We start from the raw sequence: 19,422 nt of genomic DNA on the forward strand, positions 1-19,422 counted from the left end.
TATTAGTCAGTTATGTTCATAGGCATCTCCCCAAGCATTCACTCATGAGCTAATTTTATCTGCAATTGAGATCAGAATTGAGTAGGCATTGCATACTAGAACAAGATACCATTTATGGACACAAGTATTCTCATTGAATAAATCATTCAAATTATTCAGTAACAACTCATGTATCATTGGGAAGACTTTAATCCCCCAAAAAGTAGACACTTCAATGAAATTGTAAATAGCAGGAAAATGAAAGTTCCCTTGTGAGGGAGAATTCATAAACAATCATCTATACTAAACTTCACCAATTACATCCTTCGCTTTGAGAAATAAATAATAATCAAGACTAGCAAGTAGCTTACAAGAATCAATCACATTTACCAGAATGAATCTAATCTAAAATTCTAATATGGCAAACTAAAACATCATTAAGCCTATATACTTCTTTCAAATAAAGGGGAAAAAACAAACTTTTCTCCCATTTAGCTGTTAGAACATCATGCATCCTAGACAACTGAACAGAATTTTAATTTTGCCACTCAAAATTCCTCCCTATTGATCATAAGTTACAACTTCTATTATCTTCATGTTCATAACAAAACTATCTGGTAGTCCTGTCAATGAATGGTGTGATATCCTCATCAGATTTAGCAGCGTACACCTAGAAGCCCATTATTTGATTTTAACACCTTGAAAATTGTCATAATAAAATTATTTGCAGCAGAGGAAACATTAAAAATCCTAAGGGATGACATGTGAGCATTGTTCTATAAATACCTACTCATGTATGCGTACACACACATACACACGCACAAACTAGAAACCAAAAAAAATAAATCACTTAACATAAACTTCTGAGGATCATAAGCACCGGATCTGCCAACTTGAAATCACGTGCGAAAAAAAAAAAATGATGTATGCAGACATAAATTCTTCACCTCTGACTCATGTTGTATATTTGTATATCAACATTGTGCATACAAGAAGTCACCTTAGGTATCAACTGCAGAAGTTTGTCAGGTGCTGCAACTGCTAATGTTTTTGCTCCAGTGCAAAGAACTTTACAACTTGATAATGACTGAAATGAAACATCCCGAACATCTATCACCTGCTCTTAAGAAAGATTGTCCCAACTAAGTTTCTCAATTTCTTTTTCTTTTTAAATCCTTTTTCACGTATATTTCATTCATTCTATCATAAATATTAGTTTATGAATATGCAGGAATTACCACATCGGGGGTGACATAAGCACCTGGATCCCCAATCTCATATAGAAGTTGTTCTGCACAAGTTCTGAAATTTAGAATCCCACCACTACCATCTGCCTTTGCCACACATACTTTTCCATCAAAACTTACTTCAGCATAAGGGAGGGACAAGTCAAGGAGCTGAAACAAAGACATGTCTCTGTATTTATCTCCTACAGCAGTGAATATATATCACATTATCAACATATTCATAGGTAAAATATTGTATATTATATCAAGCTAAATCTGGAACTGCAGTTATATCCCTGTGGCCAGCAGCTGTTCTACTTTAAATTCTAGCTAAACTGTAAGATAGAACAAGCACCTGGATGCATGAAATACCCCCCTGTGAGTTGACAACCACACTCTAGAAGGTGACCAGCCAGAGAGCCTTGAGCTAGTTGATTTGATTCATCCCAATTCCAACCTAGTTCATAAACCTAATCACACAATTTGATCATTAACATGCATTAGGAAGTTAAGACTGCAATGGGGTTAGCGAACAGGGTGAACAGAATCTATTTTATGGTGCAACATATGGTCTGCAATATTATCTCATTCAAGAAGCATTCAGTCATTCAACCAGTACTGAAGTACATGCTTATCCAAGAATTATCAAAGTCACAAATCACACTTGAGTTGCAAAGTTATTCTAACCAGAAAATGAATAAAATGTGCCTGCTTAATTGTGAAGTATAGTGTATTCACCATAGCTTTTTACTTATGTCTAACATCGATCAAAATCAAACATTCTCTGCCAATTCTTAACGAATAAATGACTACCATATCTCATTGAGAAATAAAGTAGATAACCTGTGTATCTTTAAAAATAAAATTTGCAGCACAGTACATGTAGTAAAACAACACAGCAGGTCTAACAAGGAAAATTTACATATTAGACATAAAATTAAAGAGAAGCGTCAATGTATTTTAGAAACATAGGTAAGATGCATTGATCTGACAGATGGGAACAGAAGTCCCTACCATTGGAGCTAAAAATAAGGCAGCATCTGCAACTCGTGATGTTATTATGACATTTGGCTTATACTTCTCCAGAGAGTCAACGATAGGAGCTGCTCCCAGGTATGTGCTAATACCCTATACAGGTAAGACAGAAAAATAAGGTCCTGCTCTTTGAGCGAAACAGAGAGGGTGAAAAGAAACAGCAAGCAACTGCTCTTGATAAAATTCTGCACAAGCAGATGCCCAAACATAAATAAATAAACAGTACGTAAAAGAAGGGGAAAGAAGGGGAGAAAAAAAAAAAAAACAATTACAACCCTTAGTGTAGGTTCCTGAATAAGCCTGAGCATATATAAATTATTAATTTTCAATGTTCAAACAATAAAACATGCAATGGCCAACAACAACAACAACCAAGCCCCTTAAGTCGCAGTTGGCGGGGTCAGCTAAATGAATGCTTTTCCGCCAGTGCGCACAATCTTGGGCAACATCCTCCAACAAATGGAGGGCGGTTTAAAAATTTTTACTTTCTCATTCCAAGTTATTTTAGGTCTATCCCTCCACCTTGCACTCACACTATCTAGCTCACTCCTCATCATGCATTATCTGACCTACACTGCACATGCCATCTGAATCCTCCTTCCCCTATCTTATATTCTACGAATTTCATGCCCAACTTATCAAAAATGTGTTCATACCTTATTTTATATTCTTAGAATCATGCCACTAATCTACCTTAGCAATCTCATTTCAGCAATTTTTTACTTTTTGGATATTTTTTTTCTTAGTTCCCAACATTTTTGTTCATATAGCATAGCTGATCCTATAGCCGTCCTATAGAACTTTCCTTTTAACAAGGGGTTTCTACAATCACACAGCATACCCAAAGTTCTTCCCCATTTTACTCAACATGCTTTAACCCTATTGTATTACATTTTCTCAAATTTCTCCTTCAGCTTACATAATACATCCAAGGTGTCAAAATCTAGTATTGCCATTAATTTCTTGACCATCAATTTTAATCACTTCTCCAATATTCCTATCATGACTAAAATTTCATTTCATACATTCTATCTTACTTCTACTTGTCTTAAAACCTCCAGATTCTAAGGCTTCTATATATAATTCCAATTTAGATTCTACTCTATCTCCAGTCTTATCGATCAAGACAATAGCAGTATCATCCGCAAACTCATACAGCATGGGAACCTCATTTGGATGCTCCTAGTATGCTCATCCAGCACTAATGCAAAAGAATAAAGGGCATGTAATGGCCAAAAAAAAAAACAATTAAAAAAAATAATAAAGAACGAAACAAACAAAGCATGAAAGTATATACATTACAGGAGGAACTTTGATACTAATAAAATGAACATCAAGAGCACCAGACTCTTACACCTTCCATGACAGATGATTTCTCAGGCAAGGATTCTGACCCTGAATGTGTTACCAAAACTAATGTTATGGTGCTGTAAGCTTTTAAAAAATTCTAAGAACAAAACGCATTGGATGTTATTATCCCTGTAAATATACAACAAATTCAAGTATCCTACAACCTCACTTGAAACAATGACTATATCTAAGAATACCTGACATTCTGAAAGCAACCTCGTGGGCCACGGCAACAGTTATATTAAGCCCCAAGCTGTTACCTATTTCCAGAACTTTATCCTGAGCACCATGTGGATCCACTTCCCAGAAAAAGCAGAAGGCATTAACAAAAGTATTGATAAGCATAAACCATCAATTAAAGAATATAAATTAGTTCAAAGTGGTAAAGCACAAGCAAAGCTTAGCAGAATGCACAATGCTTCATTATAGCTTCTTACTTGCACCCATATTGGTAATTATGCAAGTTCCTCTCTTCACAGCAAGAGGCAGGAGCACAAGCATCCAATCTGAAACTGCATAATCATTGAGAAACAGCTGAGAACAATAACAAAAAAGAATTTCATTAAATTAAATCACATTATTGGTTATCTCAAGCAAATAACAAAACTGGTCGGAAAAAATGTAGAGAAGAAAGAAAAGGATCCTGGACAGATATATTAAAATGCCCAACTAGAAATTCAATAGAAGATGGAAGCAATTAGCCACTTGCTTGATCTAATTGAAATATCATCTTGGATGATGAAAAAATTCAATGCATGTGGCCAGTGGATGAGCTTAACTAGAACTTTGTCTTCAGTAGTTGCATTCCAATCACACCTTTAAAATTTGCTTTAGTAGGATCATCATGCCAAAAAGAAGGGGTTTACTTCCAAGTTCCAAGTTTTGTAGTTCACAAGAAGAATATGAAGAGTGATTTGGACATGATTCAATTGGGTCACCTTCAAACATATGTCGACAGAAACTAATTTTGGATGATCCTAAACTTAGAGTCCATTCAGTATATCTACTACCAGAACAGAAGATGTGGAAGAAAGGCCATCCAAAATCAGCATTCTGAAAACAATTACAGAAGGAAAAAAAGAAAAGGAAAAAAAAAAAAATACAGGAAACCAAAAACTTGAAATAAAAATAGAATTATAGAGACACACTTCGAGAATCATAACCATCACCACCGGCCAGCATTTCTTGGTAACGATCGGCAAGAGTGCGTTCTGCTAAGCATTCAAGTACAAGATAATTAATCTCTTTGAGCCGTTGCAACAGCTTGAGAGCAGCCAATGGTCTGTCACCTCCAAAGCCTGCTCCACAACCAATGTAAACCTTTTCTCTTCTCCTTTGCGGATTTTCCCTCTGTGGTATAACATAGGTATATTGAGCTATCACATTGGTGTTCTTTAACATTACAATAAAGAGATGCAAATGAAAACTAAGCTAACCAGCTTAATCACGCAATTCTGAAACTCAGTTCTACCCTGGTTCTCCATTGACAATTGACATACAAAAAGCAAGGGGACCCTGTAGGCAGCTCAAAAATCGATAATAAGTATTGAAAGTAATGATATTAATGAGTGTTTATTGATAGCATCCAATTCTACTATTAGAGAGAGAGAGAGAGAAAGAGAGAGAGATGCAAGCTATGAGTTAATTCATTAGAACAAGAAAAGCATAAAAAATTTAGGCCCCATTTACTTCTCTGAAACCATGCTCTCACATAAGAGTATTGTAGTCAAGATCGTAATGTTGGTACGCTATATTATTGAAGTATTGACATAACTACGAATGGTATTTTATCGAAGATTTTCATCGGTGACGTGAGTAAAAATGGTAAGCACAGCCAACTACTATCATAGGCATCTGAGACCCAAAAAAAAAAAGACACTTTTGAATCCAAAAGGGGGAAAAATAAAAAGAAAGAAACAGGAGGAGACACTTCCCAACATTCTGCAGAAGCATTGAATATCATCAACAAAAACCTGTTTGGTCTGTTTAGGAACTTGAATTCAGAGTTGTATTTGTATTTGGAGTCCTAATATGAACATATAGTATGCTTTAACTTTTAGATTTTGAATTTGAATCTCAATCAAATACACTATGTATTTCAAAACTCTAAACACATGGATGTGAAATCCCCCGCGAAGCCATGAATCCGAAACCAAATCCTTTGTAACCTACCCCCCCAAAAATACAATCCTACCCCAAAAGCATAGTTGGGCTATATACGTGTTGATTCAAGTGGAGCCAACACAATGGGAAACTCGAACTCAACTTGACGCAGACTTTAAGCTCAAAACTTGACTTGAACACAATCAATCTCAAAATTATTGAATTTGAACATGACTTTGAACTCAAGCTCAACTTGTTTAAACTCAATTTGAATATCAAATAATATTAATTACATGTATAAAATGTATACAATTATCTAATATTAAATATATGCATAAAATATGTACAAAAAATCTTTTAGGCTTGACTAGGCTTGTAAATAGTATTACAAAACTCAAACTCGACTTTTTAAGCTACTCAAGTAGCTCGAGCTCAAGCTTGAACTCAAGTAAGATCGAGTAAGTCAAATTACTGAAGCAAATCAAGCTTGAGTAGCTTGCAAACCACAGTTACTCACTTATAACCCTAAGCTGGATCAGTCAATTGACCATAGCTCAAGCTCCATTCTTCTTCTTCAAAGGCTAGTTATCTTACTAGCTCACTCCTGATCCTCTTTGACCCAAAGGTTTGTCATCTCACCCGTTTGAACAAATCCATGATCTTTGATTCTCCTTGTCCAAGTGTCCGATGGCATGATGTAGTACATCAAGGCTTCTATCGAAGGCATGAACTGCACTATTCTACTAATAAAATGATTATTTTATCAATATTTGGTCTTATCAATGGATTGCATTTGTGTCTTTGCCCACATTTAGCAACTATTTGTTGCTATGAAACTATTTGTGAATTTTTTTTATTAAGAATAAACCAATCACATTTGAACAATTTGGTAATATTCACAATGTTCTAAGTAGGACTAAATATGTTCATCAAGCTTATTTAAGAGCATTGAATTGTTTCCTCAAAAGATAATTTTTTTAAGGAGATGTAAATACACGAATTACAGTTTGTCCAGGAATATGAAATTAACAACATCAAACTTATATGTGCGCAATTATGAATTTATTATTAATTATCATATATCTGTACTAGGAGGTCAAAATTGGTCCCACACACCTAAGATTGGCCACAAAGACACATGGTGAGGTCTCCACCAATATCGATCCTCAAATGTTCGAGAGAGTTGGCTTAGTGAGCTCGAATTAGGGTTCCCTAAGGGGAATCCTAATTCCTCATCCACTTCATAGGTTGCTCAAACATCTGCCACATGTCATTTGTGAGATGCGTTCCCTTTTCTTTTCTCTCACCCAAACTCTGTATCATGACTGGCCAAAAAATTTACCACCCTCTCATTGGTTAAGATGTGACATGGCGTTCTCTTATTGAAGGATGACATCTCACACCTATTCACCTTTCCTTTATAAATTCCCCGTCAGTACATTCTTAATCTATCAATGAATTTCTTTTGTTATCAAAAATAAAAGAATCAATTATAAATAACCCCAATCATTCTTCTATGAGCATCTTTTTGGACACCTCTCCCCCCAACCCCACCCCTGCACTCAACCTTTGGATTCCCACTAGCTCAAGGAATCCCTCTAGCCATCAAAATCCCATCACCTGCCACTTTTCACACTTGAGCTTAGTGGAGAATTGCCTAACTCTCCTTGCTGGCCCTCTCTAGAACATCCATTACTTGTGTATAACACAAACTCTTCTAATCTTATATAATCCAAAAGATAAAGTAATATTATTGAACAAACATTTGCACGTAAATCCAAAAACAAAATCATTAAAACAACACTGGCAGTCTGCTCTCTCTGTATAAACTTTTGTCAATGACAGTCTGATTCTACCTACAATTAAACACAATGCAAAATCTGTGAAATTCTATTATGGCTAGGCTCATTTTTAATATTTCTGGAATTCAATCAAAAAATGTAAATTTAGGCAGTATGCAAGTCATTCTACTATGACTACTTATCAATTTCTCCATATGGTAAACCATGGCCTACATCCAGCAGGTGAATCCACAAAACATGCACTTCCTATGAACATCAAACTATTCGTTTTCTCTTCTTATATATTTTTACAATGCTCAGCCTGTAAATGTAATGAGCTGAAGTATCAGTTTTATTGCATATAATTTTACTTAAAACAGTACTTTACCAGTCATTATCTAATGCAGAAAAATCATGTTCTACACCAATGAATTGAGTTTTAATTAGTGTATAAACTGTAAGCTATTTGAAGTATGAACAGATAATTAATTGAAAATATGGTGCATTATGGTCATGGTTGAAAAATAAAAGAGAACTTCCTCCTGCATTGTAAGAAGAAAAGTGTGTAGACCCTAAATATCAGTCATCACTTAGTATGATGAATACACTGCCATTTCTACTAATTTGTTAAATAGCATGTCTATACGAACTGCTTTGAAGGTAATCTGGTAGTTCAGGTTCAGCTGACTTTGGGCCTAGAGGTCACTTTAGAGAATCTGGTAATTTTCTGTTGTGGCTTTTTTTATTTTTTCATGTTAGGGCATTGCTGTTCCTGTTTGTTTTGTGTTTGGCGGTGGTCTCTATTGAATTCTCAAAGCCTTGTTGGGAAAGGCCACTCATATACTCTTGGCTGTAGTTGCTGGAGGTTTGGGTTCACTGGGCAACATTTGGAGAGTATCCTCCCATAGAGTGCTGCTCTGGTGGGTTTTATTAGTTGCCTTCATTTGATTTTTGTAGTTAATCCCTTTCTTGTTGTGGTCTTCCGATACATATAATGGGTTTTGGGACTCTTCTAGTCTTCTTGGTGTGACTTTTTCAGCTGTTTATCTTTGGTTTTACTTTATTAATCCAAGCTTATTAGAGGTTCCCATAATATGCATAACATGGGATTAGATATTGTATACAGGTTACAAACTTAATTATCCCAAAGTAAATCCAATAGTGTCATTACAAGCAGAACGCCAGCCAAGCACTTGTTTGTACACTTCATGGCCTTAACTATGTGCTTCACTGCTTGTAGTTCTGTCAAATAATTTAATTTTTCCTATTTTTGTTGGATAATTTAATTTTTCCTATATTTGTTCTTCTAGTCTGAATTGATAATACAGTTTAGCAGCAGAGCTAACTTCAAATAGCATAGTTTAGTTTTTTATTTTTTTTATTTTTAAAAAAAGATGTATTAGATAGAGAGAAGAGAAGGTACAAGTACAGGGACAAGGAACAGAGAAAACAAAAAACACACCAAGGAAAAAAAAATAAAAAAGAAAGAAAACAAAAACAAAAGACCACAAAATAAAACTAGACAATATTAACCAAGGAAACCCCCTTTTCAAACTTTTTCCATTGTAATTTACCGAGCTCTTCAATTTCACTAATTCCCTTGGACTCTTCATCTTTTGACGTTTACCGCCATCCATCCACACTTCATTTCCTGCAAAATCACTCATCTATAAATTAATTTTAACCAAAAAATCTTGAACTTCTAACTCCTTAGGAATCTCCTACAGGTGTATGCAGAATCCATCCTTACATTGTAAATTATTAACCAACCCATCAGTATCAAAAATAGAGACTCCCTCCTACCCTTCGGAAGGGTGTGGATGAACATAAGATAAAACCCCTAGTTCATCACCAGAATTAGAAACGTACCTATATTGTTCTTGAATCTCATCCAACAACAACCCACCATTTCAGTCAAGCTCACTAATATCATCACTATCTATATCCGAAAGGTTCACCCCCCCCCCCCCCCCAAAAAAAAATTTCTTTACTTCCTTTTCCTTTACTAGCCCCATCACTAGATACAACCTTCTTCTTAGCATGTAGGTCTTCCACAATACTTAACTCTCCTTTTGAATCTCTCCTTAATAACTTTGGCAGACACAGAATTTTGTCTCATCTCAGCACCCATACGAGCCACCTTCCGACGAGCTTAAACCTTATACCTTAAATCTATCAGAATTATTTTTTCATATCAAATAGCATAGTTTACTGCTTGTAGTTCGGTGACTTCTGTCAGATAATTTAATTTACTATTTCTTCAGGTCTGAATCAGTTATACGGGTTTAGCAGCAGGGTTAAAACAATTGTTACTTGACATGTAATGATATTTTTCAAATTTTTTGGTACAAACATGTGGTGTTTTTTTATTTTCTTTTTTCTCCCTTGATTGGTAAAAATTAAGTATAGATTTTCTTCTAATAAGCATGCCCACATCTTACAATTATTGGACATGAATCTGTCTCTAAGCTAACAGGAATTGTATATGGTATATATTGGTATTTCTGATTATAGGCTTTCAAGAGATCTTTATGAATATCAGTTGGTGATTAGGAGGAACATAATAGATCATGGCTGATCAAATATACACGAAAATGCAAGAGATATTTGCCGTGTTTATTCCAATAATTACAGCAGTGGTACTAATTAATAACGCTAATAATAATTTTTTTTAATAAACAAAGAATTGTATTAAAAGATAGAAGAATGTACATCATAAAATCAGAAAGAGAAAGGAAAAAAAAAAAGACAGGGGAGTAAGAAATCCTCCCTTTACATCAATAGAAACTAGTTGTTAGGATTGCTGGTGTGGAACCGTCGGCAGCCGCACCAGCCCAGCAGCCAACTTGGACGTTGAAGACCGGCGGCCACCTACTCTGCAGACATTGCTGAAACAGCAGCCACCTTCTTTGATTTTTTACTCCCCCCTTCTGTATATATATAGGTGCAGTATGTGGTGTTAAGTGTGGAAGTGTGTGAGTGTAGTGGAGTTGTGCAGCAGTGTAGCTGTGAGAGGCAGAGGTAAGCTGTGAGCTGCGTGAGTATTGTGTGTATTGCAGTGTGCTGAGAGTGCAGAGAGACGTGCAGAGAGATGCTGTGAGTTGTGTTGTGTGCAGAGTGCAGAGAGCAGAGAGCAGAGAGTTGTGGTGAGAGAGAGTTGAGCAGTGGCTCCTCCTTGTATTATTTCTCCCAATATAGTGCAGTGGTGTGTGCTCCCGTGGACGTAGGTCAGATTCGACCGAACCACGTAAATCCGGTGTTCCGGTGTGGATGTGCTTTAAATTTTTCTTCGTGTGTGATTGTTGCTCCAAGGATTATTCCCCAACAATTGGTATCAGAGCTTTGGTTGGAGTAGAATCGCCAGATCGGAGAAAATTCCCGGATTTTGAGCCTCTGTCCAGTAGCTCAAAATTTCATTTTGAGGCTACCATCGAACTCCTCTCGCCGAGACGAAGCCAACGGCTGTAATCGGAACTGAAACGGAGCTCGGACACCGTTGCACGCGCTAGCACGCTCCAACCATGTAAAGGATGCGTTGCCACGCGCCCTCACGCGCCGGCGGAGGAACGGCAGGTTCCCGCACCCGCCCCCACGCGTCTTCCTCGCTCGGACAGACTCAACCTGACCCGATCTGAATACAAACTCACAACAGGCTGACTCGTGACCCGGTCCGCTAGAACCGGATCCCACCCGCAGCAGAGACCCGCCACATCAGCCGCGCTGTGCGAGTCAGTGCCACGTCAGTAGGACCAGACGACACGTTAGCATCCGAGAAGACCGCCACATCAGCCGGGTCCCACGCCACGTTAGCGCCACGTCAGCAATGGGCCCTACATGCCACGTCAGTAGACGGCGTCGCTAACGCCGTCAGGTAATATTCCGTCCGTGAGAGGAATATTCCGTTAAGTTGACCATATTTGACCAAAAGTTTAACCAAAAGTTTGACCAGGCTTTTCGAAGCCATTTCGAGTCCATTTTTCAAGCGACTTAAGCCATTTCTAGGGTGTTCGGCCGTTCCGGATCCAACCGTGCTGTCCGATTAAGCCAATTCCATCTCTAGATCAGCGAATCGAGATGTCGAACGAAAAAAGCTCTCACATCGAGATGTTTGACGCCATGAACTTCGGTTTCTGGAAAATGCAGATCGAGAACTTCTTGTTTGGTAAGGAGTTGCACTTACCACTAATGGAGAAACCAGAATCCATAAAGGAGAGCGAGTGGGAGTTGCTTGACTGAAAAGCCCTCGGAGCCGTGAGGATGACGTTGGCAAAGTCTGTTGCCTTCAACATCAAGCACTTGACAACCACCAAGTCCCTTATGGATGCGCTATCTAACATGTATGAGCAGCCATCAGCCGCAAATAAGGTACATCTAATGAAGAGATTGTTTACAATGAGCATGTCTGCAGGTGAGAGTTTCAGCAGGCATTTGAATAATTTCAACGAGTTGTTGGATCAACTCGCCTCGGTCAGGATTACCTTTGACAGTGAGATCCGTGCCCTATTAATTCTCAGTCAGCTGCCTGAGAGTTGGAAAGGTATTGTCACTGCGATCAGTAGCTCTGTAGGAAAATCGAAGCTGAAATACGACGAGGTTATCAGCATGATTTTGACAGAGGAGATCAGAATGCAGTCGAACAATAACTCCACTTCAAGTTCAGCTTTGAATGTGAAAAGCCGAGGAAAGGGAAGTGGGCATGGACGATCTAACAACCGTGGCAGATCCAGGACCAGGCGGTCCAAATCTGAGGGCAAAGATAGAAGCAAATATTGCTTCCGAGAATGATGAGATGTTGATCTGCTCTTTGGAGAGCAATCAGGAGTCTTGGGTCTTAGACTCCGGAGCCTCATATCATGCCACATGCTGCAAAGATTGCCTAGAGGAGTACACACCAGGTGATTTCGATAAGGTGTACCTTGGCAACGATCAACCTTACGACGTAATCGGCAAGAGAGTTGTGAAGATCAAAATGAACGGGTCAGTATGGAAGCTGAAGGATGTCAGATATATTCCAGACCTGAGAAAGAATTTGATCTTAGTTGGTCAGCTGGCAGATGAGGGATACACAACGAAATTCATTGGCAATGAATGGAAAGTCTCAAAGGGTGTACTAACGACTGCGCGAGGTAAGAAAAGCGGGACACTTTTTCTAACCTCCAATGCCTCCATGTCTATTTCAGTTGCTGCAGGAAATGTCAACAGCAACATCTAGCACCAACGACTTGGTCACATGAGCGAAAAGGAACTCAGAGTGATGCATTTAAAGGGAAAATTGAGTGGTCTACAGTCAGTGCAGATTGACATGTGTGAGGATTGTATAGTTAGGAAACAGAAGAGGGTCAATTTCCAGATAAACACCCGTGCCCCAAAGAAGTGTGTCGGGACACAACAACAGAACGCCGAGAATCCTCAAGCGGAGGAACCAGTGGAGCAGATCGTCGCACCACCATCTCCTACTCCAGCACCGGAGCTTAGGAGATCTACTCGGCCTCATATACCAGACGGAAGGTATATAGATTGCTTACTTCCTACAGATGGAGGAGAGCCCGAATGCGGTGATGAAGCATGTCAGGCAGGAGATGCGAGCAAGAGGGAGCTTGCAATGAAGGACGAGATGAAGTCCCTCACCTCCAACAGAACGTGGAAGTTACCCAAAGGCCTTCACAACAAGTGGGTGTACAGAATTGAAGAGGAGCATGACGGCTCCAGAAGGAACAAGCCTCAGTTGGTAGTCAAAGGCTTTGAGCAGAAGAAAGGGATTGACTACACCGGCATTTTTCCACCAGTTGTGAAGATGACAGCCATCAGATTAGTCCGCAGAAATCTAGCAGACAGGAAGGTGGTGACTAGAGAGAAATTGAAGTTGTGCTCAACTTCAGTTGGTCTTCATGCTTGAAGACAGACATGAGCACATCATTTGTCTATACACTGGTTGAGATGCTGCCTCCGTCTCCAAGTGGGAGATTGTTAGGATTGCTGGTGTGGAACCGTCGGTAGCCGCACCAGCCCAACCGCCAACTTGGACGTTGAAGACTGGCGGCCACCTACTTTGCAGACATTGCTGAAACAGCAGCCACCTTCTTTGATTTTTTACTCCCCCCTTCTGTATATATATAGGTGTAGTGGGGTTGTGCAGCAGTGTAGCTGTGAGAGGCAGAGGTAAGCTATGAGCTGCGTGAGTACTGTATGTATTGCAGTGTGCTGAGAGTGCAAAGAGAAGTGCAGAGAGATGCTGTGAGTTGTGTTGTGTGCAGAGAGCAGAGAGTTGTGGTGAGAGAGAGTTGAGCAGTGGCTCCTCGTTGTATTATTTCTCCCAGTATAGTGCAGTGGTGTGTGTTCCCGTGGACGTAGATCAAATTCGACCGAACCACGTAAATCCAGTGTTCCAGTGTGGATGTGCTTTGAATTTTTCTTCGTGTGTGATTGTTGCTCCAAGGATTATTCCCCAACACTAGTTACAAAGAATACAATCTAAACAGAGAACCAAATTCAATGCAACAGGACCAAACCAATCCCGCTGCAAGTATTCCAGAGAAACATGACGAAAAAAAACCATCCGTTGACACCCAAAGCGATGCAAGATATAGCACTCTACTCCAAAGCAAATTGTCAGTAGTAGCCACACCTTTGAATATTCTAGCGTTCCTTTCCAACCAAACATACCAAATAATAGCCATAATGGTGCAACGCCATAGAGAGTTTTCCTATCCTTTCTTTGCCAAAACCCCTAAAAGTTATGGTATAAAAAGCCTTAAAAGTGTATGGACAAACCCAATTTTCACCAAATATATCCACCCAATAACTTATTCCAAATAGCCAACGTGAAAGGACAATGAAGAAAGAGATGTGCACAAGTCTCTTTAGAAGGACACAAATCTCAGGGGATAGTGCCTTATTAGGTCTTCTCTTCTGAAGCAAATCATAGGTATTAATTCTTTCAAGTATCGCAGTCCAAATGAAAGCTTTTATTTTTGAAGGAGCTTTAGCTTTCCAAATCAAAGGACACAAAGCAAAAGGATACACGGCAGAATCACAAGTCAAGTAGGTCCAAAAAGATTTACAAGAGAACTCCCTAGAAGGATATGAACTCCAAACCCTATTATTACCCCCCAAAGGATCATGAATAGAATCAAGCAACCCAGTCAAAAGAACCATCCCATTAATCTCTCTCTCATTTAAATCTCTCCCCGAATGGAAGTTCCAAGAAGCCCATCTTCTTGCATAAGAAGAAAAGCAAAAATCAGGGTGTCATGAAGATTTGATAAATAAAAAAGACAAGGGAAAGAACTAGCCAAAGGCATCTCCCCCAATGATCCTCCCAAAAGTGAATACACTCCTCATTACCCACTGTATAGTACACTTTAGGAAGGAAATAATCATAAATCTGAGAAAAAAAATTCCAAGGACTCGAATTAGTAGTGTAAATTCCCACTTTAGCATCCCTCCCATTTTGTAACATTCCAAATTTACTGCAAATTACCTCATGCCAAAGAGAATTAGCTTCTAAAGGAAAACGCCACAACCATTTCCCAACCAAAGAGATGTTTTTGGACACTAAGTTATCAAGACCCAAGCCTCCCTCCCTTTTAGGCCAGCAAATAGTCTTCCAAACTACAACATGATCTCTACTACCCTCTCCCCCACTAGACCATAAGAAATCCCTCATTAATTTCTCAAGCCTCCTTGTCAGTCTCACAGGGATTCTGAAAAGAGAAAGGAAATACAAAGGGGTAGAAGATAGACAAGCATGGATAATGGTAATATGAATAGAATTAATAATAATGTTACCATACTGCACAATAGAAAGATAAATTCATTAACACTTCCGGCTGGTCCACTAAATAAAGTACACCTCAACCTCAAGGCATAGAAAAAGAAGCCAGCAACCAGCAGATTTTTCTGCTGGCAGCATTGCAGCCACATTGAGTCCAAGTTGTCCAGTTTTAGTACATGTCATCCTGCACTGCAGTACATGCCACCCTGCATTGAATACATATATATGCTGCAGATGCAATACATGTCATATATATGCTGCAGTTGTAATACATGCAAGCCTGCATTGAATTCAGCCTACTTTTTCTGCGCTAAGCAAACATTGCTGCTGCAGAGTCATGGCTGCTGGCATCTTTTCTCTCAGTCCAGTTTGACCTAGGAAAAAAAAAAAAAAACAACCTCAGTAGATATGAACAGTATGCAACAATGGAGTTCAAAAGGTGCATTTGCTTTGCCCCACTACTCCTACCCCTTTAGCGGACATGGTTCCTTTACCACAAGGTTTTAGGGCCCATTAATTGCATTGTTGATGGCCTGTTTCTGTACCACACTGGATTGGAACTTGAAAGTGGGGACTGAAGATATTTAGAAATGGCTGCCTGTTGCCAACATGTTAACACCCAGAAACTGCACTGCATTCCATGGATCAACTAATGTGCTAATGTTGCCCAGGCATGTCTCTTGTACGGTTGTGCCCAGGGTGCCTGTATCAACATGACAATACCCATATATTTATAGGTAGATGATTATTGATAAATTATAAATATAAGTCGCTTTCAGCCTTAGCCATAGCCATGTTACCCCATACCCTAAATTTAGGGGCATCAACAAAGTTATACACCTAGAGGTATACATCCACATCTAAGCCCTGTACCTATAACCTAACTCGATAGATCATACATGAATAAAAATTTTGCGATCTTTTCATCGAACAATATTGCACTCTCTGTTCTATTCTTTGGATTTGGAATATCAAAGATTGACAAAGGGTTACAGGTAGTTCCAGTCCATATGTATGCGCAGTCGATTGTTGTTAGATTACCGCTTTACCTAAAAGCTTAAGTTATTAGGTTGTGGCAATGTATTTCAAGCCTTAACACTTCCCTGCACGTGCAGCCCAACAGCACGTGGGAAGATAAACACACAATAAATAACACCCATTACACAATAAATGCAGGCAACAAGTCTAGAATCCAGGACCTCACGGTAACCTGGCTCTGATACCATGTTAGATTACCAATTTACCTAAAAGCTTAAGATATTAGGTTGTGAGCCAACAATGTACATCAAGCCTTTAAAATTGTAATCAACCTCATTTTGGGAAATGCTACAGCCTATGAAATCTGAGCTTAGGCTAGCTAAAATTATGGCATTTAATTCATATACTTGTAATTGATTATTTTAATGTTTGCCTGCTAAGCAAGTATCAGAATATAAATTGCGTAGGGTTATTCCCTTTGCCTTTGACTAATCCTTTTGAGTTTCAAAATTTTAGAATTTTGTAAAGTTATTACCTAATTTTGGGTACCTAAAAAGTGTCACCTCATTTTAGAATGCTAGTCTTATTAGTGGCCCGATTGTGCTTTTCCCTGTCATAACCGAACTTATAGCAATGACTGCAGTGTTATTAGAAATCCTCTTTCTTGAACCAATGTTAATAAAAACCCTTTTTTTGAACTATGTAAGACAGCTGTAAGATGTCTTTTGGCAAAATAAAGTGTTAACTCCTCAAGGCTGAATCAGGATCTAAATTAATGAACTGGATAAGACAAGACTCAAGTTTGGAGTTGAGCATTATGCACAAAAATCAAAATCCTCTTACAGGTCGCAGACACGCACCAAAAAAAAAAAAAAGGAAAGTCACAATAATAATTGTTAAAACATAATTGCATAAAAAAATCACAAAACTTGCATCAAACAGCAGAGAATCGTGGGGGAGGATGGATCAAAAAAATTGCAGGCAAGAAGGTACTTGAATCCATGATGTTGAGGAACAAAACCCCAATGCTCAACGAGAACCAAGTCATGAGGACTGACGAGGCAGAATGTGAAGAGTCAAACACCAAAGTTGGACTTGTGCACCAGCACAAGTGCAAGTGATGCAATCATCTAGGCTTAGTGGATACCCCACTAAGCTTGGATCCTAACAAAATTAATGGTGGCTTTGATCTGTTTATTTCTGCTGATTCAAACATCCAAGAAGAGGAATGACTTGGACGTGGGCAACCTTCTGCATCTTGACGTCTCAAAGAGACAAACTGAAGGATGCCGTCAAGCTTGAACTCAAAGATAAGACTTCAAAATGATGGCAAATGAGACAAAGCATGGAGATGACACTGCTGGAACAAGAAAATAAGGAAGGAATATGAAGCAGAGTGATCAACAGAGATGAGGCTGAGGGCTGAGGATACATCAATTCATGTTTAAGGTCTTAATGAAATCAATGAATTAAGTTAGGGAAAGATATCAAACAGAATAAGAGACATTCAGACCTCGTATAGATCTATTCCCAAATAATCTAGAATCTGACTCGTTAACTTAACAGTTCATTAATTCAGATTTAACCTCTGTTTAGCGGTGAATAAGTGCAAACAAAGGCACTCTAAATCTATTAACCTTATTTACAGCTTTCTAATAAAAAAGCTGTAAATCTGTCTATCTCATGGATTGACCCCTTGAATTGGCATGTAGTTGTCAGCAACTGAATCTTTCTTTTTATTATTTTCTAGTGATTCAGAATTTGTCATTTTGCCTCACTTGTTACTGCCATCATATTCTCTTTGTTCAATTATGGGTCAACACCCTGATAAAATCCTGGTCATTTGATGCTTGGCTGCTGGCTTCCTTTCTTTTACTAGCTGCTGCTTCTTGCTTGGACAATAAGGATCATATGCATTTCTTTCTAGAACATGCAATAATGTTTGCGTTAAACCATGAGTTTTTTTGTTGTACTTTGTTTGATTGGATGAAGGATACGGATCCTTTCTATTATTTTTTTAAGAAAGAAAAAGTAGAGATTTCATTAATAGGAGAAGAATTTACAAAGAGGAGAACAAGACATCTCTTGTCAAAATTTTAGAACAAACCAGAAGGAAAAAACTAAAACAACAAAGAAAGAAAAGGAAAAATCAATTAAAAAGATTCTTCCAACCTCACTGAACGCCATAAAGCTAACCACTCCCTTATAAAATCCAAACCCGACGCACAGCAAAGAGGCCAAGTAGTAAATCTTTTCCCAAACCAGCTGCCAATTCAACTTTTTCCCCCAAAAGATCCATGCATTACACTCCGACCATATCCCCAACAACACTACAAAAATACCAAATTTCCATAGTACAGCCCTATCCTTCCTTCTTCCAAAACCCTCAAATGAAGCAGCCAATAGATCACCAATGCCGGACACACCCAACTGTCTCCCAAAACACCAAATAACTTCAGATCCCTCCAAGAAAAATCACAGTGGGAAAAAAATTAGATGCTGTTTCAATATTCAAATAGCAAAGAGCACAAACATTTGAGATAGTCTTAAAAGGTATCCTGATCTGCATGGATGCTTTCTATTAAACTATGAGTATCTTTGTTTCATGATTTTATTCTCTCACCATTTGTTTTTTATCCCTTTCCTCGGACCCCGCATACACAGGAGCTTTGTGCACCGAGCTGCCCTTTACTTTTTTTAGGTAAATGCAAAAGCAACTTCATATGCAGATAAAGAAATACAAAATTGGACGATATTGTGGTTTTTCTTGGGAAAGATAAGGCTACTAGCAAGAGAGATGGAACTTTAGAAGAAGCAACCAAAACAATGACAAAATAGGGAGAAAATGACTTGGAATCAATTCAAAGTGTTCTACCAACAGCATAACCTGCAACATCTTTTACTCACCAACCGTAGTAAAAGAAGTGAAAGAAAGAGTCACGAGTTGAGGGAGCATTTGGTATCATGTCAAAAATTATGAAAATGAAAACCAAAAGCAAGAAATAAAAACTAAAAACCTAAATACTAGCAAGCTGGTTAATATTTCTAAAACTAAAACAAATCAATAACTTGATTGAACAGCAACTCATTTTTGTCTTTGAATCAAATAACGATTAAAAAATATAATTAATATAATAAAATACAAAAAACAAATTTAAAAAATATAATAATAAAAATAGAAATTATTATAATTATT

The 19,422-nt window shown here is 38.2% G+C and overlaps 1 protein-coding gene across 3 annotated transcripts in view; it reads right to left on the minus strand.

The window, feature by feature from the left end:
* Positions 1-19,422, minus strand: part of LOC131165917 (uncharacterized) — a 29,195-nt gene that overhangs the window by 7,112 nt on the left and 2,661 nt on the right. Inside the window, exons 2-10 of one of the 3 annotated variants that reach the window (XM_058124095.1) lie at positions 5,027-5,105; positions 4,739-4,940; positions 4,028-4,102; positions 3,788-3,889; positions 3,595-3,635; positions 2,220-2,333; positions 1,561-1,675; positions 1,218-1,408; positions 980-1,066 (exon numbers count right to left, since the gene is read on the minus strand). In XM_058124095.1, coding sequence (XP_057980078.1) covers positions 980-1,066; positions 1,218-1,408; positions 1,561-1,675; positions 2,220-2,333; positions 3,595-3,635; positions 3,788-3,889; positions 4,028-4,102; positions 4,739-4,940; positions 5,027-5,074 — 975 coding nt within the window. In that variant the 5' untranslated portion in view covers positions 5,075-5,105. Of the gene's footprint in view, positions 1-979; positions 1,097-1,217; positions 1,409-1,560; positions 1,676-2,219; positions 2,334-3,594; positions 3,636-3,787; positions 3,890-4,027; positions 4,103-4,738; positions 4,941-5,026; positions 5,106-19,422 lie in introns of all 3 variants that reach the window. The other 2 variants (XM_058124094.1, XM_058124096.1) reach the window with 2 other exon arrangements.

The sequence above is a fragment of the Malania oleifera genome, chromosome 10, assembly GCF_029873635.1.
Source record: "Malania oleifera isolate guangnan ecotype guangnan chromosome 10, ASM2987363v1, whole genome shotgun sequence".
In the NCBI taxonomy this organism is placed as follows: Eukaryota; Viridiplantae; Streptophyta; class Magnoliopsida; order Santalales; family Ximeniaceae; genus Malania; species Malania oleifera.